This window comes from Orcinus orca, chromosome 20, assembly GCF_937001465.1.
Source record: "Orcinus orca chromosome 20, mOrcOrc1.1, whole genome shotgun sequence".
NCBI classification, from domain to species: domain Eukaryota; kingdom Metazoa; phylum Chordata; class Mammalia; order Artiodactyla; family Delphinidae; genus Orcinus; species Orcinus orca.
Genome location: NC_064578.1, coordinates 12894418 through 12915910, shown reverse-complemented (window position 1 = coordinate 12915910; position 21493 = coordinate 12894418). Strand labels below are relative to the sequence as shown.

General features: G+C 39.6%; 1 protein-coding gene across 2 annotated transcripts in view; it reads right to left on the bottom strand.

Annotated features, from left to right (window-relative positions):
• GLG1 (golgi glycoprotein 1) overlaps positions 1 to 17896 on the bottom strand; it is a 149477-nt gene extending 131581 nt beyond the window's left edge. The window contains exon 1 of one of the 2 annotated variants that reach the window (XR_004485066.2): positions 17415 to 17896. Coding sequence is in view for 1 of the 2 variants with exons in the window: in XM_004273265.4 (XP_004273313.1) it covers positions 17415 to 17864 (450 nt within the window). In the remaining variant the exon portion in view is untranslated. The remainder of the gene's footprint in view (positions 1 to 17414) is intronic. The other variant, XM_004273265.4, reaches the window with a different exon arrangement.
• Between the last annotated feature and the right edge of the window lie 3597 nt (positions 17897 to 21493).

Here is a 21493-nt window from a genome sequence, read left to right as displayed (position 1 = left end):
CAGAGTCTTACCCACTGGACCACCAGGGAAGTCTCTCTAAAGACTTCATTTCTAACTGAAAGGATAATTTTGAGAATTGCTTGTCCTTATACATATTCCTGTAAGCACAGCTTTAGTCACATCCAAGTTTTGGTATGTAATATTTTTATTATCATTCAGTTCAAATTATTTTCTAACTCCAATTGTGATTTGTTTTTGGGGGGGTTACTTAGAAGTAGTGTATTTCATAACTTCTAGTTACTTTTTTGTTACTGATTTGTAGCTTAACTACAAGTCAAGAAACACACTTTGTATAATTTTAAAACTTTGAAATTTGTTAAAATTTGCCTTATAGCACAATATGGTCAGTTTTAAAAATGTTCCAAGTGTGCTTGAAAATAATTTATAATTTAAAGTTTTGGAGTATAATGACTATATATCTGCTTGTTGAATCAAATTTGCTGCTCATGTTATTTAAATTTTTTATATCCTTACTAATTTTTTTGGGTGGGTGTCTCCTGGTTCTGAAAGCAGTATCCTCTATCAGTGAATGACAGCAGTATGTTAAATCTCCTATTATGATAGTGAATTTCTCTATTTTTTCCTTGTAGCTCTGTTGCTCTATATAAGTTGAAGTTAAGTACATACAAATTTAAAACTTCCTGGTAAATTGGACTTGTTGATATGAAGTGCCCTTGTTTATTTCTAGTAACGCTTTTGCTTTCAAGTCTACTATATCTGTTATTATATAATTTCCTTTTGGTTTATATTTGCACAGTATATCTTTTCCAATTCTTTTACTTTCAACCTTTTTGTACCATTATGTTTTATTTTTTTAATAAATTTTTTAAAATTAAAGAAAAACAATCTTTTAACCTTATATTTATATAGGAATATATTAACAGAAGTGTTCCAAAATTGTATGAAATTCCTGAAATTCTAAGATGCCCTGATACAATGTTATCAGTCCTACTTTAACAATTTATGTCACAGAAATAAGCAGATCTGTTTGCTAATCCCATTATAATGATCTCTCATTAGGTCTTTAATAATAAACATTTTCAGGAGGGAGGGACAAACTGGGAGATTGGGATTCACATATACACATTACTATACAGAAAACATAACTAATAAGAACCTGCGGTATAGCACAGGGAACTCTACTCAATACTCTGTAATGGCCCATATGGGAAAAGAATCTTAAAAAAAAAAAAAAAAAGGTGGATATATGTATATATGTAACTGATTCACTTTGCTGTACACCTGAAATGAACCCATTCTGTAAATCAAGTATACTCCAATAAAAATTTTAAAAAAAGTATTGCTTGTCCTTAATTTCACACTTTATCTTATAATTCCTACATATGCTAATTAATGCCTTGTGACAACAATTTCAAGATACTTTGTTTTTTAAAGGTGATCATAACAGTTTAAAACAAATTTATTTAGTATGTCTAGCCTTATGGAGTGACAAATTGCTAATTATTTTTAAACTATTCTTAAAATATTTAAAAAAAAAAAAAGAAAAGAAAAAGCATGGGGCTTCCTTGGTGGCACAGTGGTTAAGAGTCTGCCTGCCAATACAGGGGACATGGGTTCGAGCCCTGGTCTGGGAGGATCCCACATGCCACGGAGCAACTGGGCCCGTGGCGCCGCAACTACTGAGCCTGCGCTCTAGGGTCTGCAAGCCACAACTATAGAAGCCCGTGCACCCTAGAGCCCGTGCTCCACAACAAGAGAAGCCACCACAATGAGAAGTCCGCGCACTGCAACAAAGAGTGGCTCCCGCTCACCGCAACTAGAGAAAGCCCGCGCGCAACAGACCCAACACAGCCAAAAAAAAAAAAAGAAAAAACTTAAATGCCCTCTTGGCAAAAAGCAGTCATTACAAATACCAACAACATTTTAACATACAGCCAATCATATTAAATTGACTCTTAGAAAGCTCCAGCTGACAGCCATCTTCTGAACCCAGGAAATATAGTCGCTGCACAGCAAGAATAAACCTATGTCCAGACTTTAGCATGCCAATGGAAGTGATTTATCATCACAAAAGACTGAGCTCTAAATCATCCAATGGAGAACAAAAGTAACGGAATTTTTTAAAAAGCACACTAAACATACACATCAAAAGGTTGACAACATCCTATACAGGTTATTATTATAACTAAATTATTAAACAACTATTTTGGATGACGGAGGATACTAGCTCAGAGGAACAAATACTCTGCGCTTTTGCTACACTCTACTTGCTACATTCTAATTAATCTAAAAAATGAATCTATTATTATCTCAATATAATCTATAAATCACCATTGCATGGCATCGTTAAACTCAGCAAAAGTTCCAACATGTATCAGTTTGAAATGCCATGCCATGTTGCAGGGTCAGCCATTCAGAAGACGGCTCAATTTCCCAAGCTTGGTATATCTTGAATCATCTGGAATTCCTTTTAGGTTACATAAACTTATAATAATGGAAAGGCCAGATCTAGAAAAAGATGACCGTGAAAATAAACATCTTCAGAAACTGAGGAAAAAAGCAAAGTCTAAGGATTTTGGCTCATCGTAGCAGAATGAGCACACCTGCTTCAGAAAAAGACACTGGTTTTCCCAAACACCTTGAGGAGGAGAAAAAAAAGACTAACACAAAATAAATGCAGTTGTTTTTGACTAAGATACAATTTCTCTTTTCTTTCTTTTTTTTTTTAAAGTTCTGGCAGTAGGAGAGTGTTTTGTTTTTATTAAGCACAAGAAAAGCTATGAACTAAAACTGACTTGGAATACAATTTTTTCATATAGCTTACAGTAAATGTTTAAAACGTATTTATGTGATAAAGCAAGTAGAGCAAAATGTTAATGGTAAAATTTTAGTGGTCGGGTATATGGGTGATCAATGTATGATTTTTTAAAACTGTTCTGTACCTTTGAAATTTTCCATAATAAAATGAGGGCTAAAACTAAATCTACCTCTTAGAGTAACAGTGGTGATTAAATAAGATTATGTATACAAGCACATAGCAGTTGCCCAATAAATGTTAATCTACTTCCTCATCTCTTTTGAACAAAGTTCAAGTTCTGGCAATATATATGTTCAGAACTTGAAAAGTCTTCAACAATAAACATGAAGTTCTTTCAAAGGCATAGATGAACTCAGGAGAAAGAGGAATCCCCTAGGTGCCAGGAAAAGGAGGGAGGGAGGATTAAAAACCATGGCACCAGAAGCAGAGGAAGGAAGAAGGGGGACTGTTCCATTAACCTAGGGCTTGGGGCTTAATGCCAGGCATAGGACACAAGGTCTTGACCCTTAGCAAGTATAAAACTGGAACTGAGATCACTACACAAGGCTGAAACTGCTTCCATACTTTAAATCAAAGAGATCATAACACTGAAAACTGATCACATGGAAGTATTTCCACACATATAGAGCAAAGAAAAATCTGATTGCTTATAAACAACTGTCATCTTCCTAGAGAAAATGTGAAGGAACATAACTGCTTGATATGACAAATAAAAGGCTGGCACATGAACTTGATCTGACTTGCCCAGATAACTGTGATACAACTTGCTAGTTGTCTTGCTAGCATTTTGTGCTCCCCTTTTCACAGTGGGGAGCTGTCACTAGGAGCGCATTACCCAGTCCCGTGTATTTAGGTGCTGCATGTGAAGAGTTCTCGCCTGTGGAATGTGAACAAAAGAGTTGGTCACCTTGAGGCCAGGGCTTTTAAGAACTTGTGCTTGGGGGACTTCCCTGCTGGTGCAGTGGTTAAGAATCCGCCTGCCAATGCAGGGAACACGGGTTCGAGCCCTGGTCCAGGAAGATCCCACATGCCGCGAAGCAGCTAAGCCCATGAGCCACAACTACTGAAGCCCACGTGCCTAGAGCCCGTGCTCCACTACAAGAGAAGCCACTGCAATGAGAAATGAAAAGCCCGAGCACCGCAGTGAAGAGTAGCCCCCGCTCGCCACAACTAGAGAAAGCTCACATGCACCATCGAACACCCAACGCAGCCAAAAATAAAAAAAAAAGTACTTGTGGTTGAATTTTATGGTATGTGAATTATATGGAAGGAAGGGTAATAAGGACTTAAAAAAAAAAAAAAGAAAAAGCAGCAGGCAGGGTTTCTAATTCTCTTGTCTGCCTGAAAGCAGAAGACTCTAAAGTCCTAGGAAATAGGACCACAAGCTGGGAGGAACCAGGGTTTCCCATCACCAGATGGCTGGCAGTCTTCCACAACTTCTCTTGCGCTAAGCCACTGGTAGTTTTGGGTTTGGTATGGCAGTTAGTTTTGCCCTAAATAATACATTAAGGAAATCTTTTATCTTCTAAGTTCGTGAAAGGCTTGGCTCAACCCAGTTACAAACAAGCCGACCTTGGCACAAAATGAAATTATACCTGTGGAACTCTCATACTAAGATAGTTTAGTCAACATGAGCAATGGGGAAAAAAAGCTCTTTATCTTAATTAAAAAAAAAAAGTTAAACGGGTAACACATACATACACCTCAAATATTTTTTTAAAAAATCAAAAATATAGGGAATTCCCTGGTCGTCAGTGGTTAGGACTCGGCACTTCCACTGCCATGGGCCTGGGTTCAATCCCTGGTTGGGGAACTACGATCCCACAAGCCGCATGGTGCAGCCAAAAAGAAAAAAAATCAAAAATATTAAGAATAGAGTGGAAAGTTTCCCACCCATTTTTATCCTCCATTAGCCTTAATTTCTTCTGTACCCTTCTGGAGCATTCTAATGCAAATACAAGCAAATATTAATAAATATTATTATTTTTCCCCTTTGATTGTAAAAAAGGTAGTATACTATACAAAGTGGTAACTTTACTTTCTTAATTTAGTCACAGATCTTGGAGCTCTTTCCATACCTGACATAAAGAGTTTCTTTTCCACAGTAATACAATAGTTCATTGCATTGATGTACAATAAATTTATTTAATCACTTCCTTATTGAAGGGTGTTAGGTTGCTTCCAATTGTTTGCTATTACCAAAAAAAAAAAAACTTCAATTAAATACCTCCTACACACTGATCATACTGTTATGTATAAATTTTCAGAAGTAGGATTGTTACCTCAAAAGACAGATATATACATTCGCAATTTTAATAAATAATGCTTAATCTCCTTTTCTAACAAATTCTTCTATTCATTTCCATTTGATAGGTCAGAAGTTAAACTTCAAGGGATAGTGATTTCTACTTCTGCTCACAAAGTATTAATTACCACAGAAATTGCCCCTGTAGTAATTAACAACTAGACAAAATATATGAAATAATTTTCAGTCACTGGACAACAGGCAGCATAAGCCTATGATCCCTGAGAGAAGTGAAACAATGTGAGCCTGACGATCACCCCATCTTACTGCCAGGAGGTGGTTTCTAGGCTGCAGCACAGGGAGGAGGAACCCAAACAGACTCTAGTGTACTTGCTGAGTAGAGGAGAGAAATCAAAGTTCAGGGGATCCAAGGCGGCCAGAATTTGCAAGACAGAGAGAGTAATGGAAAGGAGAGCTGTACAAAGAACACAGGAGATCTTCAGAGGAATCGCCCTGAGTCAAGTCCTATCCTATGTGTATGCAGTGCGAAACGAAACACTGAAAAGCAAATACGCCAAATAATTCTTGAAGCTCACAAGGCAGGGAGTAGTTCATTCCCACCAACCAGAAAGGAGAGACCTCACATAACTTGGGACACTGGGTAGAGTCCCAGAAGAGTCACATCTCAGCAGTAGAATTAAAGTAGACATAGACTAAAGGCTGCTCTGGACTTGCCCTAACAAAGTTTAAAAGCAAGCCTCAAAAGGATCAAACTGATCTCCATGTAACCTGTGTGCCAGACAAAATCTAACGCTCTTTAAGGGAATTCGACCAAATTCAGCAAAGACGTAAAATGCACAATGACCAACACCCAATAAAAAAAATCACCACACGTGCAAAGAAGTAGGAATGTGACCACCAGAAGAAAAATTAATCAGTGGAAAAAGACCAAGAAATGACAGATGATGGAATTAGCAGATGAGGACCTTTTTAAAACAGCTATTACAAATGCATTCAAGGTTGTAAAGGAAAATATGAACATAACGAAGAGAGAAATGGAATATATATGTAAGATCCAAATCAAACTTCTACAGATGAAAAATAGAGTATCTAAAACAAAAGATATACTGGACAGATGGCACTAACAGCAGACTGGAAACCACAGAAGAAAAGACCTATGAACCTAAAAATACAACAATAGTAATAATCCAAAATGAAACAGAGGGGAAAAAAAAAACCCAACCCCACTGTTGGTGGGGAGAGGAGGGTGAAGAAAAGAGCCTCATGACTGTGAGACGATAGCAAGCAATTTAACCTGTGTAAGATTAGCGCCCAGGAGAGGAGAACAGAAAAATTATTTTAAGAAATAGGGGCACACAGTATGTGTTCAAATATTTGTTGGCAGATTTAAATAAAAATGGGCTATAAAAATACATTTAAAAATATGAAAATATATCATTTATGTAAACGTGAAAATTATCAGAGAAGCAATGTGGTAGCACGGAAAAACAGAGGCTCTAAATTTAAAAAGGCTTGAGTTGGCGTCTAAGCTCTGTTTCTTAATACTTACAAGACTTGGCCAAATCACAATCCATCTGATTCTTGTGGTTTTTCTGTCTGTAAAATACGGCTGATATCTGTCCTATCTACCACATACCATTATCAAGAACTGCAAACGAGATTTAAAGGGTTCCATAAACTAAATGTTAGCTAGCAACTTAACTCAGAGTAACTAAATATTTAGGGAGAAGGTTGTTAGGTCAATACTCAAGTTTTAAAAAGCAAGTATATTTGGTGAGTTCTTCCCTGACATTTATACCTGGTTCCACATTTCCCCTATTGTAAGAGAGGTAAGAAAAATTTTTCAGAATACATTATTTTTTAAGAAACAAAACTCTCATGTCACCTTTTTTTAATGCCAAATAATCATCTTGCTTATTAATTAACCCCTACAGTGAGCGCTCAGTAAATATTTCACAAATGAATGAGTAAAAATATAAAACAATCTACAATGGTTCTCTTCTTTTGGTCCTAGGGGCAGATAAGCCAAATGAGAAGCTGGGGAAAAAATTTCAGGAAGACTCCCAAGGTGAAAGCCCTACACTACAATGACTAAATTTCTCCTGTCTCTAGAGTTTAAGATGATACAAAAGGAAACAATGATATTGCTACAGAAGCATATACTGCTTACTCAAAATCTGAGCAAGATGAACAACAAACTGAACCATGTGAAACTGCTTTTTATAAATCAAATATGATCAAATATTAGTAATTCTTATGGTTCCGTCTGCTAGTAAAAACAAGCCAGAAAACAATGCTTAAAGGAGAACTGGTAGGGGGTAGGGGCAGTGGACTGTGCAAAGGGAAAGGTAATGAGCAACAGTCTGGGGCAGAAACTTCTCAAATCACTGAATATAAAATCTTTGCCAACAAAATATTTACATAAAAACTCAACAGCTGTAACTGGCACTCTCTGGAAGCCAATACCATTAAACGACTTGGGGGAAAGGTAGCGATCAGTAGGATATCATGTAGGGAGCTAGTGGGAAGCAGAGCTGGAGAATGGAGAAGCAGCGTGAGACCATGGACTAAAGAATGTGAATTTGTTTCCAAAAGAGGAAGGGAACCATACCAATCTCATCTGACTTCCGCTTTCACTGCTCTAATTTCTCCTGTTTCAGATGATACTTTCAAGTTGAAAATCAATATACAATCGTATAAATTCTTGAAACTTCTTACAATGATTTAAAAGAAAACCAACAACTCTACACACTAAAAGCTTTTATCTATACACACGTCAGTCAGGTACTAACCTAGCAAATCAGAGTTTGAATAAGAGATTGTGGATTTTTTTTGGCTACACCATGTGGCATGTGGGATCTTAGTTCGACCAGGGATTGAACCCATGCCCCCTGCATTGGGAGTGCGAAGTCTTAACCACTGGACCCCAGGGAAGTCCCGAGATTGTGGAATTTTGCCTATTTCAAAACTATTCAAAACTAACTCTACTACCTAATTACCTCAGAAAGAAGGCTTAAATACTGAGAATATTTTGTGCTGTCCTTAATGTATGATTAATTTATGTATTTATACCTCAATATAGACTGTTTCATAGGCCAGAAAATGTTCCCACCTTAGCAACATAGAAGTCCTTACATATTACTTTCCCTCTGAAAAGTTGCCAACTTTCAGGAAAGTTTAAGTGATTTTTATATTTATCTGGTTTTACAAAGGGCAAAAAGATAACAATCAATGCCTTCTGTTTCTCAGCTGATAAAAGTTACTTAGTCATTCCATTCTACAGAGGGAGGATGTTTTAAGCAACACAGTCTTCAGAAATAGAAGAACTAATTTTTTCCCTCTTATATCAAAGAACAGAGATTTCCTTTGTCTGATAGGCAGTTTATTCCAAATTTAGGCATCATTTAGGCCAAGAGAATGAAAGAACATTTGGTAGAACTGAATTCCTTTACCCAGAGAATTCAGTCCTTTGCACTCCACAACCTCAAAGTGTACACATTTTAAATACCTGGTAAAGACTCTATAAAAAGTTTTTTTTAAAATACTACCTGCATTATTTGTTTTTTAATAAATTTTTATTTATTTATTTATTTTTATTTTTGGCTGCCTTGGGTCTTTGTTGCTGCGCTCGGGCTTTTCTCTAGTTGCGGTGAGCGGGGGCTACTCTTCGTTGCAGTTCCCGGGCTTCTCATTGGGTGGCTTCTCTTGTTGCAGAGCACGGGCTCTAGGCACGCGGACTTCAGTAGTTGTGGCACTCGGGCTCAGCAGTTGTGGCTCGCAGGCTCTAGAGCGCAGGCTCAGTAGTTGTGGTGCGTGGGCTTAATTGCTCCGCAACATGTGGGACCTTTCCGGACCAGGGCTCGAACCCGTGTCCCCTGCACTGGCAGGCGGATTCTTAACCACTGCGCCACCAGGGAAGTCCTATAAAAAGTTTTTGACCTTACTACTCTTCAAGTTCAACTACAGCTTTCTTGAAGAAGCCTTGGAAGGATTATAATAAAAGGTGTGGCACATTACAATTTACTTCAGATTTCTCTTAAGACAGTGAACATAAAGCCATATCTTGAAGGACATCATCTGCAACAACAAAGGGCAGAAAGACCACTGATGGGCAACTGCAATTTGATGGATGCTCTATATATTTAAATTTTTTTCATCCTCTTCATAACCCTGTGGGAGTGGTTTCATACCTCAGCTTTACACATAAGAAAAGTGAAGGCTGAAGAGATAAATCTGTCCAAGGTCACAGTAAGTGGTAAGTGAGCTAGGATTTGAATCCAGGACTGCAGTTCCAGAGCCCACTCTTTACCACTCACCACACTGCTCCTCCTATGATGAGCTCCACATGACTACAGGACCTTATCTCTGCTGATTATTTCATGTGCAACAAGTATGCGCAGTAGATGGCATTAATTAACAAATGGCAGACTTTGTGCATGATTAAAACTCTCCATTACATTCCCTTCTCCCTCCTTGAAGTTTTTGTTCACTTTATGGTGTTTATCACATTACGGAGCTGATTTGGCCAGCACAGGAACTTTGGGAATTCTGTTAAGTGACTTGCAGTCTGTCTTTCTATGTTAACTTAAATTACAAATGAAACCTTCCGAGACATCAGAGCATTTTCTTTAAACATGATTTTTTTCTTTCATTTTTTTTTTGGTAACTCTGCATTTGAATTGACTTATAACATACACACATTCTCCTGGTTAATTTCTCTCACATATCATTTCACTCCACTGTTTATCTTCCTTATGATTTTAACTATACATCACATTTGTTATTTTTTTTTTAAAGGAACACAAAAATGTTTTAAGAGTTTGTTCTTTGTTCTGTTTTACAAGGATGCAGATCGAGGAATTCAACCATGTACCCATTTTCACTATGACTCCCCCTGTATAGAGTTATAATGTTATTCAAGGCTTCAATAGGAGAATTTATAGGTACTGTAAACACCACGCAGTCGATCTAACATAATATTCTAATTTCAGTAAAATTATTTAAACTGAATAAAAATAAATGTCTGGTTCTCTTAATTCATTGTTTTTAGATTCCAGTCCACACTCTTGTTCCTCCACACTCTATTTTAATGCAGATACAAGGGTTAGTACTGGCACAGTTCTGAGGGCCATCACTTGACATTCTTTCTTAAGTTTTAAATATAACTAACTCAATCAAATAAAGATGAGTCACTTGCTGGCTTCCAGTTTTATGAGTTCAGCTCCTCTTAATCTGAAGGAGCTACTGTACCCCTTTACAACTCATAAAGTCGGCATGAGGAAAATGACATCCATCTATTAACCAGGCATTTTAAGGTGGCTAAATTAAGAATTTCATGATATGAACATCAATTTAAGACTGAAAAGCAGTGAAGAGTTTTTTTCTGATTCTCCCAACCATTTCCTCTACCATATGTGCATAGCATTTAATTTCTCCTTCTCTTATGGTACTTACTACTTTATAACTTGTATTATAGTTTTAATAAAGATACCTTTTTCTTCTTCCAGATCAGTGCTGTCCAACAGAAATATAATGGAAGCCACATATATTATTTTATGTCTTCTAATAGTCACATTAAAAAATAAAAAGTAAAACTGGCTTTAATAATGTTTTTAACCCAATATATCCAAAATATTATCATTCAAACATGTAATCAATATAAAAACTGAGACGGGAATTCCCTGGCAGTACAGTGGTTGGGACTCTGTGCTTTCACTGTTGAGGTCCCGGTTTCGATTGCTGGTGGGGGAACTAGGATCCTGCAAGCTGTGCAGCGCACCCCTACCCCCCCCCAAAAAAATTGAGATAGTTTACCTTCCTGTGTGTTCTAAGTCTTTAAAATCAAGTGTGCATTTCACACTTACAGCACATCTCAACTCAGACTACTCATATTTCAACTGCTCAGTAGCAACATATATAGCTGGTGACTACCACAGGCACAGGGGGAGGGGGAAAGAGCCATTTTACAGTTGGACAGACTTGCTTTCAAATATCAATTCCACTACTTACTGGCCCTGAGGGAGTTCCCTCATTTAAAAAATAGTAATAATTAAAATAATACTAATGATATATCTCTCATAGGATTAAATGAGATATAACACCTAGAGAACATCTGGTCCCTTAGGGCAGGGCACACAAAAAGCCCTCGATAAATGCTAGCTATAATCAATATTTGTAACCTTTAACACTAAGCACAGTGTCTTGTACACAGTATTTATTCAATAAATGTTTGCTGAAGGAAGAAAAATTAATTTGCATGACATCCTACAAGCCATTTTAACTGCTTCTTTTTAAAATACTACATACATTTCTCATATAAGCAGGAGAAGTTTTTTGGGAGGATTGTTGCTGATGAAATTTGTTTTGAATACATTAGGAGAAACGTATCATCTTATCTCTTGGACTGATGGAGTATTTTATTTTCTTCCAAAGAGCAATGAAATTATTCAGCAACTATATACTGTAAAGCAGTCTTATCAAGAGGCTTCTTAAAAAGTTCCTTCCATAAGTGACAGTGCTATTTTACAGGTAACTCACTTATCTGGGGGAATATTTTTATCTCAGGGATAAAAACACATTCCATTTCTGGGCTTTAGTTGGAGAATAAGACAGTGGTGTATGCAAGACCCTTTATAACCTGGACTCTGAAAAAATTCTCAAACTCTCTACTTCAGTACAGTCAGTACAGCCCCCTTAATTTCTCAAAGCATCTTCCCTTTTCACTTGTGCTTATGATTCCCTTGCAATGTTTTGTATTTCTACAGATGACAGAATCACAAAGTACCAGAGCTGGAAGGATCTTAAGCGATAATCCACTCTTAGAATTTTCCAAAGCATGTACCATAGGTGACAAGCAAGACGATTTCTGGTGGTATGTGTTAGTACTGCCTACTTTAATGGTAACATATTTTGTTTAAGATAAAAAAGAAAAATACAACTAGCACATCAAACTCAAGAACTCATGTGTATCTTCACTTACAACAGGGCTAAACTGTCCCTACTTAAGGGTAAAAAAAAGTGATAAGATTTTTAAGCCAAGAGTAGCAGAGCGGAGTTCCATCCAAGTCTAAATCCTAATTTTGTGCTCTTTTCATCGCCCTAAAGAATTTACTTGTCTGTGTGACACCAAGTGATGAACACTCTCTTATATAACTGTTTCTTGAGCACAATCCCATTTATCAAACCAACTGTAAGCAATGGTAGTGTCTTAAAGTACTAGTGTTCTTCCACAATGATAAGTGCATAATAGGGGATCAATAATGCCTTGAGGGGCTTCGCCGGTGGCGCAGTGGTTGAGAGTCCGCCTGCGGATGCAGGGGACATGGGTTCGTGCCCCGGTCCGGGAAGATCCCACATGCCGCGAGGCGGCTGGGCCCGTGAGCCATGGCCGCTGAGCCTGCGTGTCTGGAGCCTGTGCTCCGCAACGGGAGAGGCCACAGCAGTGAGAGGCCCGCGTACCGCAAAAAATAAAAAATAAAAAATAAAATAATGCCTTGATTATGTGGTTAGACTGCTTCCAACCACTGAGAGTCAGCATAGGAGGAAATTCCATATTGGCTCAAACAAAACAATCATAATGTATCCTAAAGCCAAACGATGTTTGGATTAACTGCTGTTTGCATTATCCATTTCACTATTTCACCCGTGAATGAATAAGGAACCAGGAGATGTCACATATATAAATCCTAGAAACTATAAAATACATACATACAGAGAATATACACAGGAAACAACTCATAAAGGTTAAATAATAGGAATCTTAGAAATTGTAAATTGTACTATTTCCCAAGCCTCTCATTTAACACATGAGGAAACTGAGACTCGGGTGGTAAACTGACTTGCTCACAGTCATAGAATTAGTTAATGGCAGTGCCAGCTCTAGTCCTAGTTTACTCTTTGTGGTGTTCCATTGATTCAATACAAATAGTAGGGGAATATATCTAAATTCTTCCATTATACCAGTACAAATTCTGCTTAAGGTCAAATGGGATCTGAAAATCGTTTCATGAAGCAGAAACTCTACTTGTAATGGACTCAGACTAGTAATTAAATTAGCTTTGTCTAATAATGCCAGTCTGTCCACCTGAGAAATCAACAATACTCCAATGCAAAGATGCTGCTCCTACCCAGTTGTTCTTGGTAGTGAAGAAAAGAAGATTCTAATTCCAGGTGACTCTTCTCCTTTTGTGTGCACTTATGAACCCCTGGTGTTCTCAACAGCCACATACTAGCAGTTTCCCTAGCTGCAACCATCCATGGCAGATTAGAAAGAATAAAATCTTTGAAGTCAAAGAGAACTTGCTGAATACCACCCCTACAACTTAGGATATAACACTGGACAAATTACTTCATCTATCTGAGCCTGTTTCGCAACTAAGATAATAACACTATTCACCTCACAGGATAAATGAGATAATACGGACATTATGGCATACTATCTTAGGATACATACAGTTAAGAGAAAGGCTAAGAATAGAATAAGAAAATGTTCACCTATGAGTTTGAAAGTAAGTTTACAGTTTGTAATGTTGAAATATTAATTCCTTTTCAATGTGTAAAATAGGCCATCTAAAATAAATATTTACAAAGCATTCACTCTGTGCATAGTTTAGAGATAGTGGTCACAAATTTATAACCTGAAACTGATATACCAAGACAAAGTACCAAGAAATTCAGAAAAAATACTCACAATGCTTTCAAATACTAAAAAATAACAATTAGATTCTGGTTTTTTTTTTTTAAGTCCTTATCAGAGACTCACACTGAAGTATTTATAACAGAAATGACAGTGTTTGGAACTTGCTTTAAAATATCCATTCTCCTAACCCCTGTGATTAAAAAAGTGAGGATAGCTGAAGCTGTGTGATGCGTATGTGGGGAGTCATCATACCATTCTATTTGTGTTTATGTTTGAAATTTTCCATATTAGAAAGTTTTTTGTTTCTTTTTTTAAATCAAACAAAAAAAAACAACCTAAGAAAAACTATGCACATCACTAATAAACTTCTAAAGAACCAACATCTCCATCTGCAACTTCTAAACACAAGATACTATTGGTCGGGACTTCCCTGGTGGCACAGTGGTTAAGAATCTGCCTGCCAATGCAGGGGACACAGGTTTGAGCCCTGGTCCAGGAGGATCCCACATGCCGCGGAGCAACTAAGCCCGTGCGCCACAACTACTGAGCATGTGCGCCACAACTACTGAAGACCGCGCGCCTAAAGCCCGTGCTCTGCAACAACATAAGCCACCACAATGAGATGTCCGTGCACCGCAACGAAGAGTAGCTCCCGCTCGCCGCAACTAGAGAAAGCCCGCACGAAGCAACGAACACCCAACACAGCCAAAAATAAATAAATAAATCTATTTAAAAAAAAAAGAAAAAGATACTGTTGGTCATTTCAGCCAAAAATATGTAAACTATTTTAAAATTACTCTCAACATAAAGCATGTCTTATCTCTTTATCAAATACTAGACAGTAATACTTTTGGTATTACTTCTCCACCTGGTAGAACAGCCCAGGATGTATTTTTCCTTTTTACCCTTATACCTTCTAGTTATATATTCTTATGACTAGAACTACTACTAACTACATATACATACACACACACGTAACCAGGACTACTATCCATCATTACTGCTAATATACCCACTATGTAACAGGGGACCCGCTGGGTATACTTCACCTTTTAAAAAGTATGACTCAGCTGACAGGGTTAAAAAAAGAATCCCCCACAACATATAACCTTAAAATAGTGGCCAAAAGGAGAAAAAGCTGTGAACTAATCTTAGTCTATGTGCAGTTTCAATATAGTTCACACATAAAATTTTAATTTGGTGGCATATGATGCATTAGACAAATGGAAAGTATCCACTGAAATTATTTAAAGGTAAGTATAAATACCTTCAAATAGATTCTCTAAGTGAATTAGTACATAACTTTGAACACTAAAGAGAACCTTAAAATATCTGAACTTAAGACTTAACCTACCCACGTTGTTTCAAAATAAAAATGTGGTTTACTATACTACCATTTAAATACTCACATGCTTTGTCTTTTCATAATTCTAATAGCAAGAACACAGAGAACAATCTTCCCCAAATATGTATCCAAAGGGATAAAGAAGCACAAATGTCTACTTTCCTATCAAACTGTCCTACTTACCAAAAAGCACATACAAAACATATTCCACACTTTCACTTCAAATGTGCCTAGCTAGTTTACCTTTTAATCGTTATGCTCTTTCAAACACATAATTGAGATTTAACTAATTCTCTGAGTGGAATAAAATTTCTTTTTGCTGTCTTTAAAGGAAAAAAAGAAGTAGTTTAAAAATAGCTCCACCTCCTAAAGAATATACACAGCTGTTCATGATACTATTCTTTCATTTTTTATGTATATAAAATTGGAGGAAAATTAATTAAATTGGAAATTTGGAAACCCCTGCCCCCCCACCCCAAACTGCCTCTTCCAATTTACATGACACCTTTTCTTTCTCTAGAGCATAAAATGGGCTCCATTAGCTTACTCACCTTCAATCAGTCAACACTATTCACTGAGTCTCAGCACTGAATTAGGTACTCTGAAAAGTTACAAAGGAAATACAGGACCTAGTAACTACCTTCAAAGAGTTTAAATCCCTATAAAGGAAGAAAAATGTAGTTACCAAAAGAATACCCTTGCTGAGAATCTTACAGTCAAAGGTGGAGCAGGGACTACATTTTCAGGCCAGGATCTTTACACTAACTAATGCAAGAAAGATAGTACCTACCAAATTAAAAAGACTCCGAAAGTGGTCAAAGCTAAGTTATTTACAGATTATATATGCTGCTACACACTTCTACATGCATGACAAAGGAAGACTGCTCCTGTGAGTGACTGTTTCCAAATGTCCCTAATGCACGTAAGGAGACATGTATTCCTTAAATGGGCCACTTTTTGCCACTTTCCCTAATAACATCCTGTTTCTACCACAAACTGCTTAACCAAATGTTTGGCCTTCAATATTAGGATCCTAGTTTGAGAGAACAGCATCTATTATATATCCTCGAAGGCCAAATAGAAAATTTCAGGAAGCTTGACAGAATTAAGAATCATAGCTGTTATCGACTAGAGGAGTAGTTGAAGAATAAAGAATAACAAGGGATTATCTTCCTAGTTTTCAAATTGTAGATAAGTCATCTAAGGCCCCACATTTCTGGTGGCTCTAGAAATTTCCCTTCTCGCTGTCTCCTGAGCATGTATATCTTTTCCTCCTGTGAATTACTCTGCGTGGAATACCAGAGCAAATATCACAGGGGGATGAGGGGGAAAAAAACTGCCAAGACTAGCATTTTTCAACAAGCCAGTGGTTTTCCTATGACCATGAACACCTTAGAAAATTCTCTTAACAACTTCCCAAATAAAATTGTATCCAGCGGTGGCTTCATTCTACCTGTCAACCTTTGGGCCTAATTCTATACACCTAAACCTTACAAAAAAAGTATCCCTACCAGATTTGCTCCCAAACTTTGGTAACTGTCAAAAATGCACTTAAGTCTGCAGCATTAAATCCAGAGAAGAAATTCTCTGTTACTTAACTGAATCACATCAAACAACATCAAACCTAGACTGCATTAAAAGGTACTGTTAAAATCACATTCAGACGTCAGAAAGGCAAAGACCCCACAATCCATCTTCAAATACTGCCCCAACTTTTCAAGCTCTGGGACTCTAAATCATTTGGAGTAACAGCTTACACTTGAGATTCATTACAAATTGACCAAAAGAAATGAAGAAGAAAAAGAAGGAAAAAAAAAAAGCATAGATTACTTTCAGCAGCTGGTAAATAATAGGAATTTTTGAATTACAAAAGAATAGGGTAAAGACAGTAAATTCGGTTGCTGTCTACAATACACATCAGAATAGAACCAGTTACCTAAACAAACATTATCTACTGCCAATAAACAGCAGGGCATTCTTTAACAGCTGAAGTACGCCAACCATTTTTCATGTTTAAAAGGGTTGCTACAAATTATCCAAGTCGAAACGGATGGCAAAATCCTAAACAGGTTTTCACCGAGGAGCCACCGCGCTTACAGCATCACACAAAAGACCGGAGCAAATATAAACACGCTCTGGGCCTTCGCCGACTGCAGCCGGGAGCTGGGGTCTGCGTCCCAGACCCCCGCACCCAGAGGTAATGAAAGGTGGGGGTGGGGTCCCCTTCTTGGAATGCGCCGGGGAGCGAGGGGCAGAGAGGGAAGGAGCGAGCGCAGCTCAGAGGAAGCGAGAGAAGCAGCAGACCGTCGTCAGCGGCTTCCAAGGCCGGCGACACCCTCGGGCCCGCAGCAGGCCTGGACCTCCCGGCCCCGTCCTGCCTCCTCACCTCCCTCACGTCCTGCAAGCACTCCAGCACCGCCAGGTTGTTGCTCCAGGTATGCTTGGGACACACACGGGTCACGTCCTCCCTGCAGGACTCTTCCTCCGCCAGCTTCCAGCCCCCGCCAGCCCCGCCAGGCCCTGATCCGCCCCGCCGGGCCGGAGACCCACCCGCCGGGAAAGGCGGCTGCGGCTGCTGAGGCGGTTGTTGCTGCTGCTGCTGCTGCTGCTGCTGCTGCTGCTGCTGCAACTGAGATGACTGAGGCAGCTGGAGCTGACCCCCTAGAGCGCCGCCTCCAGGTTGCCCTCCGAGGGGCAGAAGGTTGGCCCCCGGGCCCTGGCCTGGGCTGTGGCCTCCCTGGCCCTGGAGTTTGTCGGCCCCGGCCGCCGCGAGCAGCAGTAGCTGCAGCGCCGCCGACAAGCCGAACATCCTCCGTACACGTCCACACGCCGCCATCTTGACTCCGCGGCGAGCTCGACGCACCCGCCGGCGCAGCGTATTTAAATGAGGGGGCGGGGAGTCGGGCGGGGCCCGGCGGGGTCCATCCGATCCCTTCTCCTGCCGGCGCAGACCCGCCAGCTGGGAGCAAAGCCCGGGAGTGGCCGAGCTCCGAATGGCCCACGCCCCGGACCTCGGCGGGCGGGAAAGCTGCGCTTTTTGCCGGGGGCGTTCCTGGTGCTCCTTAAGATATCTGGGTAGGGCAGCTTTGCCTAATTCCCTTGGTTGTCGTCACAGAAAAATAAAAAAGGATTGGGATTGCCACAACCAAGATGGCCGGTAGAGTATGTCATCCGTTCAATGACTTGAAATAAAAACTTTATGTGTAGAGGTGAACTTTACACGATCAGGTGTATTCCGGCATCTAAGAACCTCTTCTTGCATTTCTCCTTGCTTCCTTCCACCAGCCCCAAAAGCCTCTCTTACCCAGAAAAGGAGGCAGCATTGAATCAGGGTTAGGAGCACTGGTTCCAGAATAAGAAAAGAGCCTGTTATATTCCTTGCTCTTCGGCAGACTAGGCAAGTCCTTTAACTTCTCTGACCCTCATTTTTCTCGTCTGAGAAAGAAAAGGAGGAGCTCTAATGTATAATTGTGAAGATTAGAAATAATAAAGTGCCTGGCCCACAATAGGGAATTAAAAAAGTTATAGCCAGTATTATGAATAAACTGGGAAGCCCTTTGCATGTGAGCCAGATTTTAAGCCAGAATTTAAACTCATGTTTCAAGGAGGGAAAGAAAATAACAAAACATGTCTTTGAGGCCTCAGGTTAAGTCTGTGCCTCATAACTGTCTTGCTGACCTGCATGCAGCATCTTCAGCAAGCACTACAGGCAGGGATGGTTGTTTCACTTAACACCAGTGTCCCCTCCTTTTCCATAGGAGAGATGTTATCTTCCTAAAGCATCTTCGCATCTATTGTGTCATCTGAGCCATGCATCAGGCCTGAGTTGGGTTCTCACTCACCTGAAGAATGGCAGAGATGGTAACAGTTCTGCACAGCAGGGTTAAATGTCCTGCCCAGGATGAACTTTGCCAGCCTGGGACCAGAACCCCTGGCCTCTCAGTTGGCGGGGTGCACTTTTATCCCACTCTGCCAGTATACCATGTTGGGGAGTGAGGGCAGCTTGGGACATGTGATCCCCACTGGTCATCCGTGTTCAAAAATGCAGCTTCTGCTGTCCTGACCCACAAATGGGCAGTGAAGACCAGACATAGCTAGAACCTGAGAGGTCGGGTGGGGGCTCATGAGCCTCATAAGGAACCCCTGAGACTGAGAATATTTTAGGGGTACAAACTGCCCACTGTGGCTGACACAGGCCTCTATCTCTAGGAATGAGGACATGTTGACATCTCTACCAAAACTCACTCCTGCTACTGCCATAATGTGGTGCTAAGGCTGCTGCCAACCTTGAGCATTGACCAAGACAGCCCAGGGTAGAACAGATAAATGTACATGTTCCTTAACAGATATGTGGCATAGGTAAATCTCAGACCTGAAGTTCTTGAAAAGTCACTTAGGGTCATTAATTTTTTTAATTGTTTAATTAATTAATTTTTTTTGGCCATGCCATGTAGCTTGTGTGACCTTAGTTCTCCGACTAGGGATTGAACCCAGGCCCTCAGCAGTGAAAGCACAGAGTCCTAACCACTGGATAAGGGTCATTAATTTTCAATGATGGGTCTCCATGTGTGCAGACAACAAGTGGGAGTTTATTTTTTAAGCCAGTTTAAGGCCAGAAATTGACAATCCGCTAAGAGAAGCCAGCAGTTACCCATCTCACAGCCTGCAGTGAGGAAACCCTAGACCCGGCCACAGACTGCCTCTGGAGATAGGGACGAGTATATGTGCCTATCCTGAAATCACAGTGACCAACAAGCAAGAAACTGAGAGAAATCTGGGAACCTGGCCAGCTCAGGCTGTGTCAGGGAAGTCAGACTTTACAGAAAACACAAACCCACAGGCCAGTGAGAAGAGGGTTGACCTGACCTGGGTCGCCTGGACTCAGTGACTTTTCAATAAAAACAGACTGTCTCTATCACAAACTAGGAATTCATTTTACCCTTTACTGTACCCTTTGTTTCTTGATCCTCACTTCCGTAACTCATCCAATAGATATGTGTTGAGCATTTTTTTTTAATATGTCATGCATTGCTCAAGAACTGGCTTATATGAGAGATAAACAATAAGATAGTGAATAAAGAGCAAGATAATTTCAGATAGTATAAGTACTATGAAGAAAATAAAAGACAGGGACTTCGCTGGTGGTCCAGTGGCTAAGACTCTGCACTCCCAATGCAGAGGGCCCGGGTTCGATCCCTGGTTAGGGATCTAGCTCCCACATGCCACAACTAAGAGTTTGCATGCTGCAACTAAAGATCTCACATGCTGCAACGAAGATCCCACATGCCACAACTAAGACCGGGCACAGCCAAATAAATAAATAAATATTTTTTAAAATAAATAAATAAAGAAAAGATAAATGGGATGACTGGGGTGGGGAGGAGATTTTATATAAAGGCAGCTAGTGATCATTGAGTTAAGAGTGAATTGGCATAAATTTGTAAAAAAAAAAAAAGGGGGGGGAGGGGCAGATCTAAAGATACTTAGTCTGTTCAGACTTCTGTAACAAAATAGCACACACTGGGTGGCTTATAAACAACAGAAACTTATTTCTCACAGTTCTGGAAGCTAGAAGTCCAAGATCAGGGTGGTAGCATGGTCAGGTTTTGGCAAAGGCCCTCTTATGGGTTGCAGACAGCCAACTTCTAACTGTGTCCTCACAGGGCGGAAGGAGCTGGGAGCTTTGTGGGATCTCTTTTATAAGAACACTAATCTCATTCATGAGGGTTCTACTCGCATGATCTAAGCACCTCCAAAGGCCCCATCTCCTAATACCATCACAGTGGGCATTAGGATTTTAACATACGAATTTAGGGGGGACAAAAACATTTAGACCGTAACAAAAGAGTTCCAAAAGCAAAGGTTAATGACAAGTGCAAGTTCAAGACAAGGGAATAAGCATTCAGAATGAAGGCCTATGTGGCTGCATTGAAATGAGGAAAGAGGGGACTAGAAGAAGGAGTCAGAGAACCCATCAAGGGCCAGATCATATAAGGCCCTGCAGGCCCTATATATACATGAAACTGGGGAGGATTCTGATCCCAAATACGAGTACAAATACAAATTTGTATTTACGCTGAAATAAAACCATAAAAACTAGATAAAATATATAAAATATCTTTTGAGGGGTTAGAAAGTAACTAATACAGTGAGGAAATGGGGGGCTAAAATCTTTGAGAAAAGAGAAGTACACAGGGAAGCTCCAGCCCAGATTTTTTTCTGAGGGGACTGTCCAAATTGTGGCCCAGAAGAATTGAGCCCTTGCAGAAAGCAGTAATCTTATTGGGCTGAAAATGTACAGGTAGGAGTTCAGAATCCTCTAAGTGGCTGGGACTTAAGGGTCAAAATACTGGAGAGAAGGAAACCACCGAGAAAAAGCGAAAAATCTGTGAACAAATTTCTCTCAAGTGGCTGACTGACTCCTAAGCTGTGCATGCACAGAGTCAGACTCCAACAAATCCTGAA